Consider the following 25,212-nt stretch of genomic DNA (forward strand, 5'->3'; position numbering starts at 1 on the left):
ATGACACCTCATACAGGTAGGTGCCCCTCTGGGATGAAGCTTCCAGAGGAAGGATCAGGCAGCAATATTTGCTGTTCTGCAGGCTCCGCTGGTGATACCCAGGCAAGCAGGGTCTGGGGTGGACCTCCAGCAAACTCCAACAGACCTGCAGCTGAGGGACCTCATTCTCAGAAGGAAAACTAACAAACAGAAAGGAATAGCATCAACATCAACAAAAAGGACATCCACACCAAAACCCCACCTGTAGGTCACCAGCATCAAAGACCAAAGGTAGATAAAGACCACAAAAATAGGGAGAAACCAGAGCAGAAAAGCTGAAAATTCTAGAAACTGGAGCGCCTCCTCTTCTCCAAAGGATCACAGCTCCTCACCAGCAACAAAACAAAGAGGGACGGAGAATGACTTTGACGAGCTGACAGAAGTAGGCTTCGAAAGGTCAGTAATAACAAACTTCTCCAAGCTAAAGGAGGATGTTCAAACCCATCACCAAGGAAGCTTAAAAACCTTGAAAAAAGACTAGACGAATGGCTAACTAGAATAAACAGTGTAGAGAAGACCTTAAATGACCTGATGGAGCTGAAAACCATGGCACGAGAACTATGTGACACATACACAAGCTTCAATAGACAATTCAATCAAGTGGAAGAAAGGGTATCAGTGATTGAAGATCAAATTAATGAAATAAAGCAAGAGGAGAAGTTTAGAGAAAAAAGAGTAAAAAGAAATAAACAAAGTCTCCAAGAAATATGGGACTATGTGAAAAGACCAAATCTATGTCTGATTGGTGTACCTGAAAGTGATGGGGAGAATGGAACCAAGTTGGAAAACACTCTTCAGGATATTATCCAGGAGAACTTCCCCAGCCTAGCAAGGCAGGCCAACATTCAAATGCAGGAAATACAGAGAACACCACAAAGACACTCCTCGAGAAGAGCAACCCCAAGACACATAAATGTCAGATTCGCCAAGGCTGAAATGAAGGAAAAAATATTAAGGGCAGCCAGAGAGAAAGGTCGGGTTACCCACAAAGGGAAGCCCATAAGACTAACAGCGGATCTCTCAGCAGAAATGCTACAAGCCAGAAGAGAGTGGGGGCCAATATTCAACATTCTTAAAGAAAAGAATTTCAACCCAGAATTTCATATCCAGCCAAACTAAGCTTCATAAGTGAAGGAGAAATAAAATCCTTTCCAGACAAGCAAATGCTGAGAGATTTTGTCACCACCAGGCCCACCTTACAAAAGCTCCTGAAGGAAGCACTAAACATGGAAAGGAACAACTGGTACCAGCCACTGCAAAAACATGCCAAATTGTAAAGACTATTGATGCTAGGAAGAAACTGCATCAACTAACGGGCAAAATAACCAGCTAACATCATAACGACAGGATCAAATTCACACATAACAATATTAACCTTAAATGTAAATGGGCTAAATGCCCCAAGTAAAAGACACAGACTGGCAAATTGGATAAAGAGTCAAGACCCATCAGTGTGCTATATTCAGGAGACCCATCTCACATGCAGAGACACATATACGCTCAAAATAAAGGGATGGAGGAAGATCTACCAAGCAAATTGAAAGCAAAATAAAGCAGGGGTTACAACCCTAGTCTCTGATAAAACAGACTTTAAACCAACAAAGACCAAAAGAGACAAAGAAGGCCATTACATAATGGTAAAGGGATCAATTCAAAAAGAAGAGCTAACTATCCCAAATATATATGCACCTAATACAGGAGCACCCAGATTCATAAAGCAAGTCCTTAGAGACCTACAAAGAGACTTAGACTCCCACACAATAACAATGGGAGACTTTAACTCCTACTGTCAATATTGGACAGATCGACGAGACAGAAGGTTAACAAGGATATCCAGGACTTGAACTCAGCTCTGCACCAAGCGGATCTAACAGATATCTACAGAACTCTCCACCCCAAATCAACAGAATATACATTCTTCTCAGCACCACATCACACTTATTCCAAAACTGACCACATAGTTGGAAGTAAAGCACTCCTCAGCAAATGTAAAAGAAGAGAAATCACAACAAACTGCCTTTCAGACCACAGTGCAATCACATTAGAACTCAGGATTAAGAAACTCATTCCAAACTGCACAACTACATGGAAACTGAACAACCTGCTCCTGAATGACTACTGGGTAAATAACGAAATTAAGGCAGAAATAGAGATGTTCTTTGAAACCAATGAGAACAAAGACACAATGTACCAGAATCTCTGGGACACATTTAAAGCAGTGTGTAGAGGGAAATTTATAGCACTAAATGCCCACAAGAGAAAGAAGAAAAGATCTAAAATTGACACCCTAACATCACAATTAAAAGAACTAGAGAAGCAAGAGGAAACAAATTCAAAAGCTAGCAGAAGGCAAGAAAAAACTAAGATCAGAGCAGAACTGAAGGGGATAGAGACACAAAAAACCCTTTAAAAAAAAATCAGTGAATCCGGGAGCTGGTTTTTTGAAAAGATCAACAAAATTGATAGACCACTAGCAAGACTAATAAAGAAGAAAAGAGAGAAGAATCAAATAGACATAATAAAAAACAACAAAGGGGATATCACCACCGATCCCACAGAAATACAAAGTACCATCAGAGAATACTATAAACACCTCTACACAAATAAACTAGAAAATCTAGAAGAAATGGATGAATTCCTGGACACATACACCCTCCCAAGACTAAACCAGGAAGAAGTTGAATCTCTGAATAGACCAATAACAGGTTCTGAAATTGAGGCAATAATTAATAGCCTACAAACCAAAAAAAGTCCAGGACCAGACGGATTCACAGCCAAATTCTATCAGAGGTACAAAGAGGAGCTGGTACCATTCCTTCTGAAACTATTCCAATCAACAGAAAAAGAGGGACTCCTCCCTAACTCATTTTATGAGGCCAGCATCATCCTGATACCAAAGCCTGGCAGAGACACAACAAAAAAAGAGAATTTTAGACCAATATCCCTGATGAACATCGATGTGAAAATCCTCAATAAAATACTCACAAACCGAATCCAGCAGCACATCAAAAAGCTTATCCACCATGAGCAAGTGGGCTTCATCCCTGGGATGCAAGGCTGGTTCAACATATGCAAATCAATAAACGTAATCCATCACATAAACAGAATCAATGACAAAAACCACATGATTATCTCAATACATGCAGAAAAGACCTTCAACAAAATTCAACATCCCTTCATGCTAAAAATGCTCAATAAACTAGGTACTGATGGAACGTATCTCAAAATAATTAGAGCTATTTATGACAAACCCACAGCCAATATCATACTGAATGGGCAAAAACTGGAAGGATTCCTTTTGAAAACCAGCACAAAACAAGGATGCCCTCTCTCACCACTCCTATTCAACATAGTATTGGAAGTTCTGGCCAGTGCAATCAGGCAAGATAAAGAAATAAAAGGTATTCAGTTAGGAAATGAGGAAGTCAAATTGTCTCTGTTTGCAGATGACATGATTGTATATTTAGAAAACCCTATCATCTCAGCCCAAAATCTCCTTAAGCTGATAAGCAACTTCAGCAAAGTCTCAGTATACAAAATCAATGTGCAAAAATCACAATCATTCCTATACACCATTAACAGAAAAACAGAGAGCCAAATCATGAGCAAACTCCCATTCACAATTGCTTCAAAGAGAATAAAATACCCAGGAATCCAACTTACAAGGGATGTGAAGGACCTCTTCAAGGAGAACTACAAACCACTGCTCAACGAAATAAAAGAGGACACAAACAAATGGAAGAACATTCCATGCTCATGGATAGGAAGAATCAATATCGTGAAAAATGGCCATATTGCCCAAGTTATTTATAGATTCAATGCCATCCCCATCAAGCTACCAATGACTTTCTTCACAGAATTGGAAAAAACTACTTTAAAGTTCATATGGAACCAAAAAAGAGCCCGTATTGCCAAGACAATCCTAAATAAAAAAAAGAAAGCTGGAGGCATCATGCTACCTGACTTCAAACTATACTATAAGGCTACAGTAACCAAAACAGCATTGTACCAGTACCAAAACAGATATATAGACCAAAGGAACAGGACAGAGGCCTCAGAAATAACACCACGCATCTACAACAATCTGATCTTTGACAAACCTGACAAAAACAAGAAATGGGGAAAGGATTCCCTATTTAATAAATGGTGCTGGGAAAGCTGGCTAGCCATATGTAAGAAAGCTGAAACTGGATCCCTTCCGTATACCTTATACAAAAATTAATTCAAGACGGATTAGAGACTTAAATATTAGACCTAAAACCATAAAAACCCTAGAAGAAAACCCAGGCAATACCATTCAGGACATAGGTATGGGCAAAGACTTCAAGACTAAAATACCAAAAGCAATGGCAACAAAAGCCCAAATTGACAAACGGCATCTAATTAAACTAAAGAGCTTCTGCACAGCAAAAGAAACTACCATCATAGTCAACAGGCAACCTACAGAATGGGAGAAAATTTTTGCAGACTACCCATCTGACACAGGGCTAATATCCAGAATCTACAAAGAACTTAAATTTACAAGAAAACAACATAACAACCCCATCAAAAAGTGGGCAAAGAATATGAACAGACACTTCTTAAAAGAAGACATTTATGCAGTCAACAGACACATGAAAAAATGCTCATCATCACTGGCCATCAGAGAAATGCAAATCAAAACCACAACGAGATACCATCTCACACCAGTTAGAATGGCAATCATTAAAAAGTCAGGAAACAACAGATGCTGGAGAGGATGTGGAGAAATAGGAATGCTTTTACACTGTCGGTGGGACTGTAAACTAGTTCAATCATTGTGGAAGACAGTGTGGCGATTCCTCAAGGATCTAGAACCAGAAATACCATTTGACCCAGCCATCCCGTTACTAGGTACACACCCAAAGGATTATAAATCATGCTGCTATAAAGACACATGCACATGTATGTTTATTGCTGCACTATTCACAATAGCAAAGACTAGGAACCAACCCAAATGTCCATCAATGATAGACTGGATTAAGAAAATGTGGCACATATGCACCATGGAATACTATGCAGCCATAAAAAAGGATGAGTTCATGTCCTTTGCAGGGACATGGATGAAGCTGGAAACCATCATTCTGAGCAAACTATCACAAGAACAGAAAACCAAACACCGCATGTTCTCACTCATAGGTGGGAACTGAACAATGAGAACACTTGGGCACAGGGTGGGGAACATCACACACAGGGGCCTGTTGTGGGGTGGGCAGCAGGAGGAGAGATAGCATTAGGAAAAATACCTAATGTAAATGACGAGTTAATGGGTACAGCAAACCAACATGGCACATGTATACCTATGTAACAAACCTGCACACTGTGCACATGTACCCTAGACATTTAAAAAAAAAAAAATTCAAGGGAGACTACAGACAACTAAAATGAGCACGGAGCATGTAACATGATCCTCTAAGGCTACTTGTGAATATCCCGAGAAATCTCTGAAAATGACTGACTTTGGAGGAAACCAGCTATAGAATTCTCTAAGGAATACGTACCACTCAAGACCACAATCAAAGATTTGATGAAACACTATTATTACACCTTATTTTTCAAATAGGATAAGAACACAGTACTACATTCTTGTTTTTTTTTTTTTTTTTTTTTTTTTTGAGACAGAGTCTTGTTCTGTCACCCAGGCTGGTATGCAGTGGCATGATCTTGGCTCACTGTAACCTCCACCCATGTTCAAGCAATTCTCCTGCCTCAGTCTCCTTAGTAGTTGGGATTACAGGTGCGTACTACCATGCCCAGCTAATTTTTGTATTTTTAGTAGAGATGGGGTTTCACCATGCTGGCCAGGCTGGTCTCGAACTCTTGACCTCATGATCTGCCTGCCTTGGCCTCCCAAAGTGCTGGGATTACAGGTGTGAGCCACTGCGCCCGGCCTATTTTATTTTTCAAACTGTGTATTTTACCTCTTAAAGTTTTACATACAAACTTTTACATATATAATCTTCCCTAAATTTGGAAGTCTAAACAATGAAATCATTTAGAACTGCATTCTAAAAGAGGTTTTAAGTGATGTGTAAAGGCATGTTAAATTTTCCAAAGCAAAAGGGAGATAAAACAATCAGCTTTCTATGCACATTCATAAATGTGAAAGAAAGTAGTAAAAGCATTTGAAAATCAACCATGGAGGTAGATATGTAAAGTAGCAGTACTATATGTAGAGAGTATAGCTAATATACTCAAATGAATACCTTCTCTCTTTCTACTTTAAGCCTCTCTTTTTCTTCTTTTTTCTTTAGTCTCTCCTCTTCAACAATTTTTTTCAGTTCTTCCCTCTTTTTCTCTTTATCTTCTTTTTCTTTTTTCTTCGCTTCTAGGGCATCTGCTTTTTCTCTTTTTAATTTAGCCTTTTCAAAAGCTGTGGAGAAAAATCAAACTTAGAACTATATATAGACAAAAAAGAACACTTGGCAATTTTTTTTGATATAACGACAGAATCCTTGAAATAAATGAGATTAGTAGAGACTCTCAAAATTCCTAGAGGGAACCAGCAGGTGATTAAAATAGGAAAAGCAAATTGGCTAAGTTTATGACAAACTACAGTATTGGGACAAACATATATGTGCCTTTGGAAGCCCTAATACCCAAAGTGTTATCTGAAGACCAGCAGCAAAGTTATCATCACCTTGTTAAAAAATGCAGAATCTCATTCCCCAACCAGACCTACTAATTTAGAATCTTCATTTTAACAAGATCCCCAAGTGATTCATATGTATATTCAAGTTTGGGAAGCAATGTTTTAAAAGGCTTTGTGAATCAAACAAAATAGCCCCAGTTTGTAAGCCCCGGAAACTCAAACTTCTGCTTAATCTAGCACTAAGCAATTTAATAGGGCATATGCAAGACCATGAAATTTTAAGAGATGAAGTGGTCTTATATAAAACAAGCAAACAAATAAACAATAGTTATCTGATAGAAAAAATAACTGCACTTCAAAACAATTAACCAGGAACATGCCATTTCAGAAATATCCCCCACTCAGGCACAGAGAAATATTCTTTCTTATTCCTAATCAGCTTTTGGAAAGAATGTTAAAACTCACCCAGTGACTTCATTTCTTCTTGTTTCAAAAGTTTATCTCTTTCTTTAGTAGCTTTGTTCCTATAACTTGCAAGAGTCTGTTTATTAGCAACATTGTCCTCCTAAAAAAACAAACCACACCAGTATGCCTGGTTCTTATAGTAAGAATAAAAAGCAAAAAAATTAAAACTTTCAGCAATTACACTTTCTTTATACTAAAATGATTTTTTTTCTTTTCTTTTCTTTTTTTTTGAGACAAAGTCTCGCTCTATCCCTCAGGCTGGAGTGTAGTGGTGTGATCTCGGCTCACTGCAACCTCTGCTTCCTGGGCTCAAGTGATTCTTCTCCCTCAGCCTCCTGAGTAGCTAGGATTACAGGCATGTGCCACCACACCCGGCTAAGTTTTTTTTGTATTTTTAGTAGATATGGGGTTCTGCCATATTGGCCAGGCTGGTCTTGAACTCCTGACCTCGAGTGGGCTACTCACCTCTGCCTCCCAAAGTGCTGGGATTACAGGTGTGAGCCACCATGCCCAGTCTAAAATGAGTTTTTATTCTAAAGTATAATTGGGCCGGGCACAGTGGCTCATGCCTGTAATCGTAGCATTTTGGGAAGGCAAGGCAGATAGAATACTTGAGGTCAGGCATTCGAGAGCAGCCTGGCCAACATGATGAAACCCCATCTCTACTAAAAATGCAAAAATTAGCTGGGAGTGGTGACATGCACTTGCAGCCCCAGCTACTCAGGAGGCTGAGGGAGGAGAACTGCTTGAACCCAGGAGGTGGAGGTTGCAGTGAGCTAAGATTGTGCCATGGTACTCCAGTATGGGTGACAGAGTGAGACTCCATCTCAAAAAAAAAAAAAAAAAAAGTGCAACTGAATTGTTAATAACTCTAATCTTAGTAATACACAGAACATGAGTTAACTCTGTAGCTCTATAAATTATTACAAGAATATCTCAGGAAAAATTGGTAATACATAGAAAGAGCCTTAAAAATGCTTTATAAACTTTCAGCTTACTTTATAAACTAGATGGTGTAAATATCAAATATGAAAGATGCAGAAAAAAGACATACCAGAAACATTCTTGTGGCCAATGTCAAATTTTATTTTTATTTTATTTCTTCTAAGAATAATGTCTCTAACCTAATTAACTTGTGTAGGTTTTTTTTGTTTTGTTTTTTTAAGACAGAGTCTTGGCTTTGTCGTCCAGGCTAAAGTGCAATATGGCATGATCTCGGCTCACAGCAACCTTGGCCTCTGTCTGCCTTCCGGGTTTGAGCAATTCTTGTGCCTCAGGCTCCTGTATTTTTAGTAGAGACAGAGTTTTGCCATGTTGGCCAGGCTAGTCTAGAACTCCTGGACTCAAATGTCTACCCACCTCAGCCTCCCAAAGTACTGGGATTACAGGCAAGAGCCACTGTGCCCGGCTGCATTATTGCTTTTTAAAAACCCCCTATAACTTCCTCCTGTCAGAATTTATTCCTATTTTACACTTCAATCCCATAGTTTACTCCCTGCTTTACATTTCAGTAATTGCTCATGTGCTTGCTTCCACTTTGGTATAAAATCCTTGTGGTATGAAAGTCATATCTAATTCACACCTGAAACTTCTACAAGCCTCATTGCTGAGCAGTTATCAACATATAGTACATACTCACATATTTTTTGGTGAGGTAATGAGTTTCTTCCTCTAGGCTATGGATGTGAGGGGAGACAAACATACTTCTTGATTCTGAATACTGTTTTACTAACAGTGAAAATGTAGTTTTAATCAATTCTCTACTTACCTGACTAATAGGTATTCGTTTGGGAGGTCTCCCTCTTCGTCTGTTAGCAGGACTGAAGATAAATGTGGGCGGATCATCAGGAAAGAAATAAGAAAAATCTTGTTCTGCTATTTTATACGTTGAAAGAGATGATGCCTTAACATAAAGACATAGGGTACAGTAATAACACATTAGTAAACAATATACAGATATGCCCTAACATGTCATATGGCCACTATTAATGCTGTTAAAAGACCAGGATAGGCTGGGTACAGTGGCTCACACCTGTAATTCCAGCACTTTGGGAGGTCAAGGCGGGCAGATCATGATGTCAAGAGATCGAGACCATCCTGCCCAACATGATGAAACCCCATCTCTACTAAAAATACGAAAATTAGCTGGGCATGGTGGTGCATGTCTGTAGTCCCAGGTACTTGGGAGGCTGAGGCAGAAGAACTGCTTAAACCTGGGAGGTGGAGGTTGCAGTGAGCAGAGATCACCCCACTGCACTCCAGCCTGGACCCCATCTCAGAAAAAAAAAAGAAAAAAAAATAAGGATAAAAACATTAGAATTTTATGCATTATTGTGTAGTAAAATACGTTTTAATTGGTTTAACCAATCCTTTTTCCACTATATAATTAATTAGCCTTACCAGAAAGAAAACCACAATTCAAAGATTACATTACAATAAAATACCTCAAGAATGGTTGTACAGTTTCTTGTATTTCAAAATTATATATTATACAATACTTTATTTTGCTTTGACAAATTTTGTGAGATTTTCTATGTAAATGAATAATCAATCCATATATTTAACATTAAAAATCCACTGTATTAACCCGATAAATTTTTCGTAACCATTTGCCAACTGCTGAACATTTATTCAGATTTTCCTCCCAGGGTAGAGTAATAATTTAAATACTTAATGTATCAAATTTCCCATTACATCCCTCTAGTCCTGATAAAAGCAGAAATACTTGCAAATTCCTATAAAGTTTAAACAAAGAATTTAAGTTCAGAAGTCAACCTTATTCTTGCCAGAAATGGTGTGGTTCTAGAATAATTACTAAATCCAAGAGTTTATCTCCTTTTACCTTGTATCTAGAATTTGCCTTTTAAAGTTTTTTTATTTTAATTTTATTTATCTATTTATTTATTTTGAGACAGAATCTTGCTCTGTCACCCAGGCTGGAGTGTAGTGACGTGATCTCGGCTCACTGCAACCTCTGCCTCCTAGGTTCAAGTGATTCTCCTGCCTCAGTCTCCTGAGTAGCTGAGATTACAGGTGTGTGCCACCACATCCAACTAATTTTTGTATTTTTAGTAGAGACAGTGTCTTACCATGTTGGCCAGGCTGGTCTTGAACTCCTGACCTCAAGTGATCTGCCCGCCTTGGCCTCCCAAAGTGCTGGGATTACAGGCATAAGCCACTGTGCCCAGTCTTGCTTACCTTTTATCCATGTGCAACCCTAGACTTTTTGTTATTTTTGACCTAATGGCCAAGATCATCATTCTTCCTCTCAAGCAAATGAAAACAAATGCCATTTACAGAAATACCTTTCAGGAAATGTGTGAGAAAATGATGATACAAAATACAAAAAGTTAACAAAACAGAAAAGGGTATTTTGTGTATAATTATTTTTGTGGGTAGAGCACAGCTTTAAACACCTAGAATTCAACCAGTTCTGGCCATGTAATAAATCAAGAATCTATCAAAATTTCACATTAAAGAAGATTTCATTAAAATGATCATATTCCATCCCACATAATCTCTGAATTATGTGGGATAACAGGATTATCTATGGAATAGAATTATGTAATTGTCTACAGAATTGCACCTTAAATATGAATATAAAGCACATGGGTGGTTGCGTCTCAAATATATATACACTCATAAAGGCCAAAATACGTTTTAGTACATTAATTGCCAAAGTTTCTTATTCATACACACAATACACAAGACCCACATTTTTGTGTACTTGTAGGTACTCCTAACAGCAGTCTATGCTCACCAAAACTGGTTATCAAACTTTGTGTGCTTGCTCACAAAGTGCTGTGCTGATATAATTTGGCTCTGTGTCCCCACCCAGATCTCATGTGGAATTGTACTCCCCAGTGTTAAAGAACAGGCCTGGTAGGAGGTGACTGAATCATGGAGCGGAATTCCCCCTTGCTGTTCATGAGATCTGGTTGTTTGAAAGTACGTAGCACCTCCCACTTCACGCTCTCTCCTGCCAGCCATGTGAAGATGTGCTTGCTTTCCCTTTGCTTTCTGCCAAGATTGTAGGCTTCCAAAGGCCTCCCCAGAAGCAGAAGCATGTACAGCCCACAAAACTATGAGCTGATTAAACCTCATTTCTTTATAAATTACTCAGTCTCAGGTATGTCTTTATAGCAGTGTGAGAATGGATTAATACACCAGCATATCCATTAATAATCTTCTATTACACTCTAAGTGAAAAATGTTTATTGTGACCTTAATTCCCATTTATTTGAGTAAAGTTGATCTTCTTTCCATGTTCATTGACTTTTTCCTTGGTGAAATATTTGCTGATTTCTTTTATCACCATTTTCCAATTGGGTCATCTTTGCTCACTGATGTGTAAGAAATCTTTATAAATTAGAGAAATTGGCCAACTGGTGTTTACAATACACATATACAACTATTCACATATATCGATTGCCTACCAAGTGTCAGGCACTGTTCTAACCATTTATTGGTTAGATCATTAAAACTTTTTGTAAGTTTTAATCATTAAAAAAGTTTTAAATCATTAAACTTTTTGTAAGCATCATTTAATATGGCTACCTGATAATGCTATAGATAGAGCATAATTGAATCTTATCAAGGCAGATACATAAATATGCTCACATTTTTAAAAAATTATTTTTCAGATGACGCTATCTTACGTTTTCAAGTTTTTATATTTCTTCCACTGTGAATTTTAATCATATCTATTTGACCATTTTCCTACTGGGGTGCATATGTTTTTCTAGTTAATTTGCGTTCTTCATTATATTTACTCAAGGCATTTTTCCCCCAGTGCTTGCCCTTGAAATCTATGCATGACTTTTTTTTTTTTTGCCTGATACGGAGTCTCCTGTTGCTCAGGCTGGAGTGCAGTGGCGCGATCTTGGCTCACTTATGCATGACATTTTAAAACTTATGTTTATGCTCAATCTCATCCTTGGTATTTTTTTTCTATTTCTCCTAAGTACCTCGTCATATTTAACATTAAAATTTGTTTCATTTCTTTTGAGTTAGATTTAACTTTATTATTCCAATAGTTAACCAAGTGTCCATTTTTTAAATCAATCTTGTCTCTAGAGACCTGAAATGTTAACTTTTCGCATAAACTCATTCTTTTTTTAAAGTTTCTCTTCTTTTTAAACATGTATATATAGTGAAATGCACAAATCTTACACATGCAGGAGATGATTTGTGACAAATGCATACATCTCTCTAACCCATTCTACTGCCTTTTTAAACTTTTAAGTTCAGGGGTGCATTTACAGGTTTGTTACATAGGTAACATGTGTCATGGGTGTTTTGTTGTGCAGATTACTTTATCACCCAGGTTTTAAGCAAGTACCAATTAGTTATTTTTCCCCATCCTCTCCCTCCTCCCACCTTCTGACAGGCCCCAGGTACGTGCTGTTTCTGCTTTTTTTTTTTTTTTTTAAGAGACAGGGTCTTGCTACATTCCCTAGGCTGGACTTGAAATCCCAGCCTCACATGATCTTCCCACCTCAGCTTTAGGAGTAGCGGGGACTACAGGCATGAGGCTCCATTCTATTGCTTTTTTTACTTGGTGTGTCTTTATCCCAATAAAAGTTGAATATTTTGTATTTTAAAAAATTACTTTAAGTTTTACCATTTAACTTTTTACTTGGTGTGCAATGTGAAATCTCTAAAACTTGACTTTTTCCTCTCAAAATGGTTATTAACAAAATATAATGTCTGCTTAGTATTAGCATGATACATTATTATTATTTATTATTATTATTATTATTATTTTGAGACAGGGTCTCACTCTGTTGTCCACGCTGGAGTGCAGTGGTACAATCACAGCTCACAGCAGCCTTGGTGATCCTTTTACTTCAGCTTCCTAAGTAGCTGGGACTACAGTTACCACCACCACACCCAGGTAATTTTTGTAATTTCTGTAGATACAGGGTTCACCATGTTTCCCAGGCTGGTCTCCTGGGCTCAAGCAATATGTACACTTTGGCCTCCTAAAGTGCAAGGATTACAGGAGTAAGCCACGGTGCCCAGCCAATGCTCTTTTTATTATACATTGTTCTTTCATCTAGTAGGCTCTGTTTAGCATTGTTCTTTGAATCTGTCTATTCTTCATAAGCCAGAACCACACTACAGGTATTAGGAAGCTATAGCTGCCCCACTTGATAACTTTTCTTTTTCCAAATTTTCTATTTTCACCTGTCCTTGTTGATCTTTTTTATAAGTGGTAGTAACTGAACCACCTAGCAATTCTAGCAATTTTAAAAATAGTAATTAATCTAATAAATATTTTTCAGAAGTACTAAAAATTGGCTCCAGATTTAAAAAGAGCAATCTTTAATCATCTTTGAAATAACATTTCAGCAATGTTGTAACTTTATAACACTACCCATTTTGTTTTCTGTCTTCCAACAAATAATTTCATTAATTACCTTTATTTTAATGATTCCATCTTGTGGTTCACAGTGTTGCTTCAGAAAAAGCTTTAGTTTATCACGAGAAAATAGGTGTTTTCTCCGGCTACAGGAAGGAAGGAAGTCAAAGAGGGTAGTGTTAGCATCAAAGAGTTCAACCCAAACTCCGTAATTTCTGTAAATTTATAACCTGAATTTCAAGCCTAGGAATCAAAGGATACTTCATCTTCTAACAGTATTTATGTAGAAGTTACAAGAAACTTTTACAGAGGTATTTATGTAGGAAGTTATAAGATCTACATGAGTGAATCTATTATAAAAAGTCTATTACAAAAACAGCATATGCATTTGTTGTTTAGGGGCCACTGGGAAAACAAACTTCAAGAGCCAGACGCGGTGGCTCACGCCTGTAATTCCAGCACTTTGGGAGGCCGAGGTGGGTGGATCACGAGGTCAGGAGATTGAGACCATCCTGGCTAACATGGTGAAACCCTGCCTCTACTAAAACTACAAAAAATTAGTGGTGTTGGTGGGCGCCTGTAGTCCCAACTACTCGGGAGGCTGAGGCAGGAGAATGGCATGAATCTAGGAGGCAGTGAGCTGAGATCACACCACTGCACTCCAGCCTGGGCAACAGAGCAAGACTCCATCTCAAAAAAAAAAAGGAAAAAGTAAACAAAAAAGAAAACAAACTTTAAGGAAAATATGCTATAGAGAGTAAATCAAATTTTATAACATTAGATTATTACCCCTACAAGTATAATCATTAAAATTCTCTTAAAAATTAAAATCAGGCCAGGCACAGTGGCTCACGCCTGTAATCCCAGCACTTTGGGAGACTGAGGAGGGTGGATCACTTGAGGTCAGGAGTTCGAGACCAGCCTGGCCAACATGGTGAAACCCCATCTCTACTGAAAATACAACAAGAATTAGCTGGGCGGTATGGCACATGCCTGCAATCCCAGCTACTCGGGAGGCTTAGGCTGGAGAATCGCTTGAGCCTGGGAGGCAGAGGGTGCAGTGAGCTGAGATTGCACTGCTGCACTCTAGTCTGGGAGACAGAGTGAGACCCTGTCTCAAAAAAACAAAGCAAAACAAAACAAAACAAAAAAATTAAAATCAGTAGACTACCAGAAATCATATTAAGTGCTGCAAATCAACATTCAAGTGGATATTGTAAACAAAGTTGAACATAGCTTATATCAAATTTTAAAACATTTTGTATTTAAATCTCATGACAACCAACAAATTAGTGGGATGAAAATTAAAAGAGGCTTAAAATTAATATTCTAATACTGTTTTTTATTCTCCCTTGCCCCCCAATTAAAAACAACCACAAGAGTAACCACCACCACCACAAACAAAACAAAACCAATAGAAAAGAAATAGAAGTATTTTTCTGGAAAAAAGTAAATGTTTTGAGTTCAATGTATTCCTTTCAAGAAAAAGCCAAGTTAAAAGCTCCAGTAAGTGAATAAACAATATATGATTTTTAAGTAGTGGCCTTCCCAAAAATGTATAGTTAGCCCTCCATATCTGTAGATCAAAAGTATTTGGAGAAAATAAAAACTGCATCTGTACTAAACATGTATAGACTTTTTTTGTTGGTCAGTATTCCCTAAACAATACAGTATAACAATGAATTATACTTCATTTACATTGTATTAGGTATTATACATAATCTGGAGATGATTTAAAGCATATGGGAAGATGTGTGTAGGTTAGATGCAAATACTACACCATTTTATGAAATTTGAACATCCAAAGATTTCCCTCCCACACAGATAAACAAGGATAACTATATTCTTTTCCTAGATTTAAAGCTCCATGAGAACAAGGACTCCGCTATATCTCTGCACCATACAGTAGCTGGTAAAGAGAAGGTAATTACTTGTTCACTGCTGAAGAAACTAGTCCTCAAGGACTACATTAGTTTACATGGTAGCTACTAGCCACATATTGTTTATTTATAAATAAAATTTAAAACTCAGTTCCCTCATTCTTTCTAGCTACATTTCAAATACTCAATAGCGACACATGGCTGTTGGATAGCATACATATAACATTTCCATTATAAAAGAAAGTTCTGTCGGGCGCGGTGGCTCACGCCAGCACTTTGGGATGCCAAGGTGGGTGGATCACGAGGTCAGGAGATCGAGACCACCCTGGCTAACATGGTGAAATCCTGTCTCTACTAAAAAAAAAAATACAAAAAATTAGCCGGGCATGGTGGCGGGCGCCTGTAGTCCCAGCTTCTTGGGAGGCTGAGGCAGGAGAATGGTGTGAATCCGGGAACCAGAGCTTGCAGTGAGCCGAGAATGCGCCACGGCACTCCAGCCTGGGCAACAGAGCAAGACTCCATCTCAAAAAAAAAAAAAAAAAAAAAGGAAAGTTCTACATGTCAATGCTACTCTAGCATATCAAGTCTTCTTCTTTATTAGAGGAATATTACCATCTCTTTATTAAAAAAATAGCATCGTACTATTTTTTGATGCTAACAAAGACCTATAAGTCATTTAAGTCTTTTATTATGAAGTATAACTTTCTCACCTTGTAATTCTTTGGCTTACAAATTAGGAAAAAAATGAGCTAACCAAGACTGTAACCATGGTCTAGCAGAATAATTAAAGTATAAGTCAAAAAGTAAATAGAAAAATGAAAAATATTAAATAGGGAATTACATTATATAAGTAACATCCTGAACTAAATGCAAAAGAAAAAAACTCAACTGTGAATAAGGAAAATATCTGTAGTCTCAACAGTGCTACTCATGAGCCCATAAACTAAACAAATTTTTAAAAGTTTGAATAATCAAACATTAGTTTTGGAATATTATTTTTGAATATACAGTAAAATGTAGAATGCTCTAGAGATCTTAAACTAATGACGAGCCCCCCAAAACCAACAAACCAACAAACTACACATACCTCAATACAGCCACAGAAAGTGATATATCTATCTCAGGATTCTCTTAATACTTATATTATTACCACTTTTGTTTGGACACATGAATATATATGGAACAAAAGGGATGAGAACACAAGCAAAAATTATTTTACATTAAATGAAATACAAGACTGACTCCTAGGTGGCAGGTTGATAGTTGGCTGATATCATCTTACTTTCAGATGACTAAGAGTCTAAACCCAACAGGCAACAATAGGGATTTTCCTAAAATATATCTGTATAACCTAAAGCCAGTTATTTTATGTATTAACTACTCACTAAAGCAACTTCTTATATTAACTTCTGTCTCCTCTGATTAGGCCTCAAACAGGAACTTTTTAAAGATACTCATTTTTTATGATTTAGCTTTCTTAATGAATAGGAAAAAACTGATCAAATGTTTGTCTAATGAATACTACAAATGTTAACATTTATAAGTACCTTCATTAATATTAAAAATTGAGTTATCTCATGAAAAGTACTTCATAAATAGGACCCTTTTAAATTCTTTAGATAGAAGACTATTTGGGGTTAGTCATCTAAACAAAGGGCTCCATCAGTCCATTAGGATTTTTTTTTTAAATAGAGACAGGGTCTTGCCACATAGTCCAGGCTGGTCTTGAACTCCTGGCCTCAAGCGATCCTCCTGGCTTGGCCTGTCAAAGTGCTAGGATTACAGACGTGAGCTACTGCACCTGGCCTTCATCAAGATTCTTAGGATTTATTTTAATCAGTCTATGAACATATAAATGTACATTTATTTTTTAAAAGGAAAGCAATCACAGTACTTCCTATTTCTTCTATATCAGACCTTCTTAATCTTACATAATTATTCTACTTTAAACTACTATTGAGAAGATAGTGAGTTTTACCTGATTTGTGTTGCTTTAACAATAGCAGACTCATATAATTCTTTTTTAGTGGGTTGCACTTTATACTTGAATAGTAAGGGATCAATTGCATCTTTTTTCTTCCTAAAAAGAGGAGGGAAAAGACAAATCAGTTAATAATTTGGAAAATGAAATTTTAAATGGAAACCTAGTAAGAATACACTATAACAAAATCACCTATTTCAAACATTTTGTTTGTTTTTGAGATGGAGTCTTGCTCTTGTTGCCCAGGCTGGAGTGCAATGGCACATCTTGGCTCACTGTAACCTCCACCTCTTGGGTTCAAACTATTCTCCTGCCTCAGCCTCTTAAGTAGCTGGGATACAGGCATACACCACCAGTTAATTCTGTATTTTTGGCAGAGGCAGGGTTTCACCATTGGTCACGCTGGTCTCGAACTCCTGACCTCAGGTGATCCTCCCACCTCGGCCTCCCAAAGTGCAGGGATTACAGGCATGAGACACTGTGCTTGGCCAATATCAAAATTTAAAATTTTTATTGTCTTTTAGAGACAGCGTCTCGCCTTGTCACCCAGGCTGGAGTGCAATGACATCATCAAAGCTGAGTGCAGCCTCAAACTCCTGGCCCCCAGAGATCCTTCTACCTTGGCCTCCCAAAGTGTTGGCATTATAGGCATGAGCCACTGTATGTGGCTGTGCATTTTTACTTTAACTAAGGTTTTATAAGTTACTGATCCCTGCCTCCACCATTCTATTAGCCAAAACAGAAAAAAGCACTATTTTATTTTAGGTAGGTATTTTAGCTACTCATTCAATACATTTTCCTTGGGTGAAGAAAATAACTAGAGATGAAGCATAGAGTACCCAGTTTAAAGAGTAAAAAATTAAAAAAAAAAAAAGTTCTTGGATTTGCTTTTAAACTTTCTTTACAGCTATATAATCCAAGAATAAAAATGGAGACAATGTAGTTTAAATTGGCCAAGAGACTACACATTTAATCCCTACCCCCCACCAACTTCACATCTTTTCTTCCCTTTGAGGGTGTATTCATTCATTTATTCAATAGTTACGAGCCTGCAATGTGCCAGAAACTACTCTAAATAGTGAAGATTCAGTAGTCAACAAAATAGAAACAGTGAGGAGATACAAGCAAACAAAAACATATACAACAGGAGAAGTGATAAGTTCTATGACGAGAACAGAGTACAGGGTGGGGGAGCCACTGTTTTATAGAGTGATCTCTGATAAGTTGACCGAGTATGCCTTCAAAGAGGTTGATATTTAAGCAGAGATCTGGAGGGGGGAACAAAAAAAAAAAACGACCAAGAGAGCAACTCATGAAAAATCTTGGGGAAATGAATTTCTAAAAAAAGAGAAAAGAAGTAAAAACCCTGAGGTGGGAGGAGGCATGCACAATTTACACAAGTAGCAAAATGAATTAGGAAAATGAAAAAAGATTCAGAGATGTAGCAGCAGTGCCAGATTACAAGGCTTTGGATATTAACTCTGAGTAAAGTCACTAGAGGATTTTTAATAATAAGGTGATAATAACTTAACTTACACTTCAGAAGGATCACTCTGGCTGCTATGTGGAAAAGACAATCTGGGGCAAGAGTGTAAACAGGAATACCAGTTGGAAAGCTACTGAGAACTGATTGCAGCATGGACTTAAATGGAAGTAGCAGCAATAGAGAGAAGAGGTAGGATTCTGAAAATGCCACCTCTGTGAATGTAAAGAGGATATAAGTGGGGGTTATAGAGAAGAGCAGAAAATGATATGGTAAGATGATTAAGAAAAGCACTGACAATGAGAATCAGATTTAAAGTTACATAAATATAGCACACACAAAGCAGGGGAAGTGTTTAACACAAAAGGGATATGACACAATTAAATAAGTAAAACTATTTACCTACAATAGCATTACATTCTAAGTTGGAAGGCCAAGTATCTTTACACTAAGACTCAGTATATACATAAATCAGTAGATGTATTTAAATATGCACCTGTACTATATGGAATATCTAGTATTTTCTATTCTATTAAAGTTCATTACCAAGTTAATTTCACAACCTACATGGGGCCATAACAACCTGTGGTATGAAAAGCACTGTTCCAAGAGAACAGATCAAAGAAAGAATTCTAAATGTAAAGAAAGAAGCACTGCTGGCCGGGTGTGATGGCTCACACCTGTAATCGCAGCACTTTGTGAGGCCAAGGCTGATGGATCACTTGAGCTGAGAAGTTTGAGACCAACCTGGGCAACATGAGGAAACCTACAAAACACACACACACACACACACACACACACACACACACACACACACACAAAAAAAAAAAAAAAACTCAGTTGGATATGGTGGCATGCGTATGTGGTCCCAGCTACTTTGGAGGCTGAGATGGGAGGACCACTTGAGCCTGACTGGAGGCTTCAGTGAGTTGTAACTGTGCCACTGCACTCCAGCCTGGGTGACAGAGCAAGACCCTGTCTCAAAAAACGAACAGGCTGGACGCAGTGGCTCACGCCTGTAATCCCAGCATTTTGGGAGTCTGAGGCAGGTGGATCACCTGAGGTCAGGAGTTGGAGACCAGCCTGGCTAACATGGTGAAACTCCATTTCTACTAAAAATACAAAAAATTAGCCAGGTGTGGTGGTGTGTGCCTGTAATCCAAGTTACTCAGGAGGCTGAGGCAGGAGAATCACTTGAACCAGGAGGCAGAGATTGCAGTAAGCCGAGATCATGCCATTGCATTCCAGTTTGGGCAACAAGAGCGAAACTCCATCTTCAAAATAAAAATAATAATAATATAAAATAAAAAACAAATGAAGCAATGAGAGGAGTTCTCAGTAAGAAAATTTCAGCCAGGTGTGGTGGCTCACACCTGCAATCCCAGCACTTTGGGAGGCCGAGGCAGGCAGATCATGAGGTCATTAGTTTGCAACTAGCCTGGCCAATATGGTGAAACCTTGTCTCTACTGAAAATACAAAAAGTAGCTGGCCTTGGTGGCCTGTGCCTGTAGCCCCAGCTACTTAGGAGGCTGAGGCAGGAGAATTGCTTGAACCTGGAAGGCAGAGGTTGCAGTGAGCTGAGATTGCACCACTGCACCCCAGCCTGGGCAACAGAGCAAGACTCCGTCTCAAAAAAAAAAAAAAAAAAAAAAAAAGAAAATTTCTTGAAATAAAGGAAAAACAAATGAGTTTTAATGAATTAGTAGCAGTTTAAGAACAAGAGAATTAAGTTATCTTAATACTTTTTGAATAGATATCAACTTAGCAACTACCCACTACTATTTTATACATAAGAGATTGATCAAGTATATTAAGTTGCACTTAAAATTATTACCAGTGGCAATATCTAATTACAAATGTTGTAAATATATATTTTACTATGCATTAAATATATATGAACATATTTTATATAACCAATACACAAAAAATATTAGTTCCCCCACATTTTAGTAAATTATAAAATAATTAATATACTAACAGGAGAGAAAACCAAGATGTGAGCGGTAATTCCTAAAAATTTAGATTCTAACTAAGTATTCAGATATTGGTATAGAGTCTAGAAAACATATATATGGACCTTTTTGGGGGAGACAGGGTCTCACTCAGTTGTCCAGGCTGGAATACAATTGCGCGATCATGGCTCACTGCTGCCTCAACCTCCCAGGCTCAAGTGATCCTCCTATCTCAATCTCCTGGGTAGCTGGGACTGCAGGCATGTGCCACCCATGCCCGGCTAATTTTTTGTATTTTTTATAGAGACAGGGTTTCTCCACATTGCCCAGGCTGATGTATAACTCCAGGGCTCAAGCAATGGCCCCACCTCAGCCTCCCAAAGTGCTGGGATTACAGGTGTGAGCCACCGTACCAGAGCTTATCTTTTTTTCTTTTTGAGACAGAGTTTTGTTCTTGTTGCCCAGGATGCAGTGCAATGGCACAAACCTCGGCTCACTGCAACCTCTGCTTCCCGGGTTCAAGCGATTCTCCTGCCGCAGCCTCCCGAGTAGCTGGGATTACAGGTGCCCGCCACCATGCCCAGCTAATTTTTGGTATTTTTAGTAGAGACAGGGTTTCACCATGTTGGCCAGGCTGGTCTCGAACTCCTGACCTCAGGCAATCCACTCACCTCGGCCTCCCAAAGTGCTGGGATTACAGGCATAAGCCACTGCACCTGGCCCCAGACTATATCTTCATGGATTTAAGGCTGTAAAATGTGCGAGTTTATATGTGCAAAGAATGATTTTTTACTGTTCTTGCTGTACCATGAAATTCATTTGTGAAGATAAACAGAAAATTTTTTCTAATCAGTGAAAATATTCTTACTGGGGCTTTGCTATCTATAATACTTATGCAAAATTCTATATAAAATAAAATCCTAATTGCATTCTTCCCAAAGAAGCACAATTACTGGAGACCAAGAAAAACTGCTTCTTATAATATGAATTCACCTACAAGATAGAAACTACAAGGATAATATTAAAAAGAACTTACATTTTAATCTTTTTTCTTGCTACCCAAAGCCTTGGCCTAAATGGTTGAATCAAGTTGAATTTAGTGATCTCAATCATGATGGTGACTCACCATTTTATTACCAACAAGTGTAGACCTGTGTTTAGTTCTACAACAAGCAAACATCAAATATTGTACTTATAAAATCAGAACACCATTCCTATTATTTATTTACAACAAAATTTCACAAATGTTTATTTCAATATGCCTAGTTATATATGTAAATTTTAATTCTACTTTGATTTTACCATAATAGAAGTTGTTTTTCCTAATATATTATGAACATTTGACAATAAAGTCATAAAAAATTAAATAATTTTCTATATCAGCTCAACAGAAATGACCAAAAAAACTCCTATACTTTCAACATAAAGGTTTCTTTTAAGAGAAATCATCAAATTGTATTCATAATTATTCTACAATGACAACCCACTAACTGATTAGGCACCAGTGGTTACTTATGGTGAGAGATATATAATTTTTATATATATATATAAATATATATATTTAAAATGCTAAGGTTATTTCTCACACATTAAGTTTCCATCCATGGAACTACAAATAGCAAAACAATTAGGTCTGCTTCTTTAAAAATAACACTCAGATTCCATTATCTTACTAACAATTAGTCAAGTTATAATGATAGCTAGACTATATTGCATGAGAGTACATATAATATTTTGAAGCTAGATACATATTATTCCAGACTTTTTTTGTTGTTGTTGAGACAATGTCTTGCTCTGTCGCCCAGGCTGGACTGCAGTGGCGCAATCTTGGCTCACTGCAACCTTCAACTCCTGGGTTCAAGCAACTCTCCTGCCTCAGCCTCCCAAGTAGCTGGGACTACTGGTATGTGCCACCACACCTGGCTAATTTTTTGTATTTTTTGTATTTTTTTTTTTTTTGAGACGGAGTCTCGCTCTGTCGCCCAGGCTGGAGTGCAGTGGCATGATCTCTGCTCACTGCAAGCTCTGCCTCCTGGGTTCATGCCATTCTCCTGCCTCAGCCTCCCAAGTAGCTGGGACTACAGGCGCCAGCTACCACACCTGGCTAATTTTTTGTATTTTTAGTAGAGACGGGGTTTCACCATGTTAGACAGGATGGGCTCCATCTCCTGACCTCATGATCCACCCGCCTCGGCCTCCCAAAGTGTTAAGATTACAGGCGTGAGCCATCACGCTCAGCCCCTGACGTTTCTAAAACAGTTTGCCCTTGTGCTCCTGCAAATCACCACTAGGACAGGATAGGTAACCAAAAGCGTACTCATGTATTCATGTACTATTTTCAGGTCAGGCTAAAGGATTTTTTATAATGTACTTCAACTTTTGGTATGTGTTTAGAGATGGTTCCATAAAACTTGATCCATTGTAAAAAATAGGCAGCAGCCTGATAGCTTTAAATCACAATAACAGACTATATTATTAGAAAGCATCATTCACATACTAATCTGAGCTGCTACAAATACCATATTTGGTTTCTTTTACAAATTCTAAAAGCAACTACACAAACTCACCTATACCTGGCACATCTGGCTACTGAAATCAGATGGTAAACTAGGGACTGAGTCAGGACTATCTATCAATTTAGTTCAGATTCCAGAGAATTTGTGATTGCAGATGAACTTCATTATTTGGCTGTTAACAGGGGAAACCTGTATCAAGTAATTACACACAGTGTGGTCTCACCAAGTTGTAAGGATATTCACATGTAAATTTTATTTAAAAATCTATTAGTAATTTTTGAGTGAAAGGAACAATAGCAGACAATATAACATTAGTGGGCCAATTCTTGAACGGCAAACATTAAGAGTAAAAAAAAATTATTGAAAGCAGACACAATACATATGTAAAATTTCAGAGAGAAAGACTAGGAGATAAAACCCTAATCCTCTTTACCTCAATCTTATATAACAAAATATTGTTTCTAAAATGCAGTCCAAACTCTCATCTAGTCCTATTAAATAATAGCCAAGAAGTCAATTTTTAAATAAAATTTACTTTTACTTTTAAATATAAATATAAATATGCACCCCCAAATATATCAAGATATTTTTAAAACTCTGGTAGTTAGAATATATTATTTAAAAACTCTGTAACTTAGGCTGGGCACAGTGGCTCACGCCTATAATCTCAGCACTTTGAGAAGCTGAGGTGGGCAGATTACTTGAGGCAGGCGATTACTTGGGACCAGGAGTTCGAAACCAGCCTGGCCAACATGGCAAAACCCCATCTCTACTAAAAATACAAAAATTAGCTGAGGGTGTTGGCGCACACCTGTAATCCCAGCTACTCAGGAGGCTGAGGCATAAGAATCTCTTGTGCCTGGGAGGCGGAGGGTGCAGTGAGCCGAGATTGTGCCGTTGCATTACAGCATGGCAACAGAGCCAAGAGTCTGTCTCAACACAAAACAAAACAACAACAACAAAAAAACACAACTCTATAACTCAACAACAAAAAGACAAACAACCCAATTTAAAAACAGGCAAAGAACTTGAATGGGTATTTCTCCAAAAAAATATACAAATGACCAATAAGCACATGAAATGATACTCAACATCATTAGTCATCAGGGAAATGTAAATCAAAACTATGAGATACCATTTTACACCCGATAGGATGACTATAATTTTTAAAAACCACAGTATAACAACTCATGGCAAATGTATGGTGAAATTGGAACCCTCTGACAATGCAAATGAGAATGTAAAGTGGCACAGCTGCTGGGAACAGCAGTTTGGCAGTTCCTCAAAAAGTTAAGCATAGATTACTATACAACCCAGCAATCCACTCCTAGGCATATATCCGCATGAATTTCAAACAAGGACTCAAGCAGATCCTATATGCCAATATTCAATGCAGCATTATTTACAGTAACCAAAAGGTGGAAACAATCCAAATACCTATCAATAGATGAATGGATAAACAAAATGTGATATACACATACAATGGATTATTCAGCCATAAAAAGGAATGAAGTTCCTAATTGTGCTACAACATGGATGAACCCTGAAAACATGCTAAGTGAAATGAGCCAGATGCAAAAGGGATGAGCCGGATGCAAAAGGGCAAACATAACCTATCTATCTATACAAAATATCTAAAATAGGAAAATTCAAAGAGACAAAGTAGATCAGAAGTTCCTAGGGGCTGGGAGGAGGGAGAAAAAGTTATAGCTTAATGGATACAAAATTTCTATTTCAAAGTAAACAGTGGTGATAGCTGTACAACACTGTGAATGTAACTGATGCCCTTTTAACTATTTTTAAATTTAATTTTTAAAATTTTAAAATTTAAAAAGTCAAAGGGCATTAAATATACATTTTTTTAAATTACTAAACTTTACTGATACATAACTATCACCCAAAGTCAACAGTTTACATTAGT

At 37.6% G+C, this 25,212-nt stretch overlaps 1 protein-coding gene across 3 annotated transcripts in view; it reads right to left on the reverse strand.

The window, feature by feature from the left end:
• Positions 1 to 25,212, reverse strand: part of BAZ1A (bromodomain adjacent to zinc finger domain 1A) — a 129,560-nt gene that overhangs the window by 45,933 nt on the left and 58,415 nt on the right. For all 3 annotated transcript variants that reach the window (XM_045397525.2, XM_065547489.1, XM_065547488.2), the window contains exons 5-9: positions 17,337 to 17,438; positions 13,537 to 13,624; positions 8,883 to 9,017; positions 7,115 to 7,214; positions 6,264 to 6,430 (exon numbers count right to left, since the gene is read on the reverse strand). In XM_045397525.2, coding sequence (XP_045253460.1) covers positions 6,264 to 6,430; positions 7,115 to 7,214; positions 8,883 to 9,017; positions 13,537 to 13,624; positions 17,337 to 17,438 — 592 coding nt within the window. The remainder of the gene's footprint in view (positions 1 to 6,263; positions 6,431 to 7,114; positions 7,215 to 8,882; positions 9,018 to 13,536; positions 13,625 to 17,336; positions 17,439 to 25,212) is intronic.

Source organism: Macaca fascicularis, chromosome 7, assembly GCF_037993035.2.
Source record: "Macaca fascicularis isolate 582-1 chromosome 7, T2T-MFA8v1.1".
Lineage (NCBI taxonomy): Eukaryota > Metazoa > Chordata > Mammalia > Primates > Cercopithecidae > Macaca > Macaca fascicularis.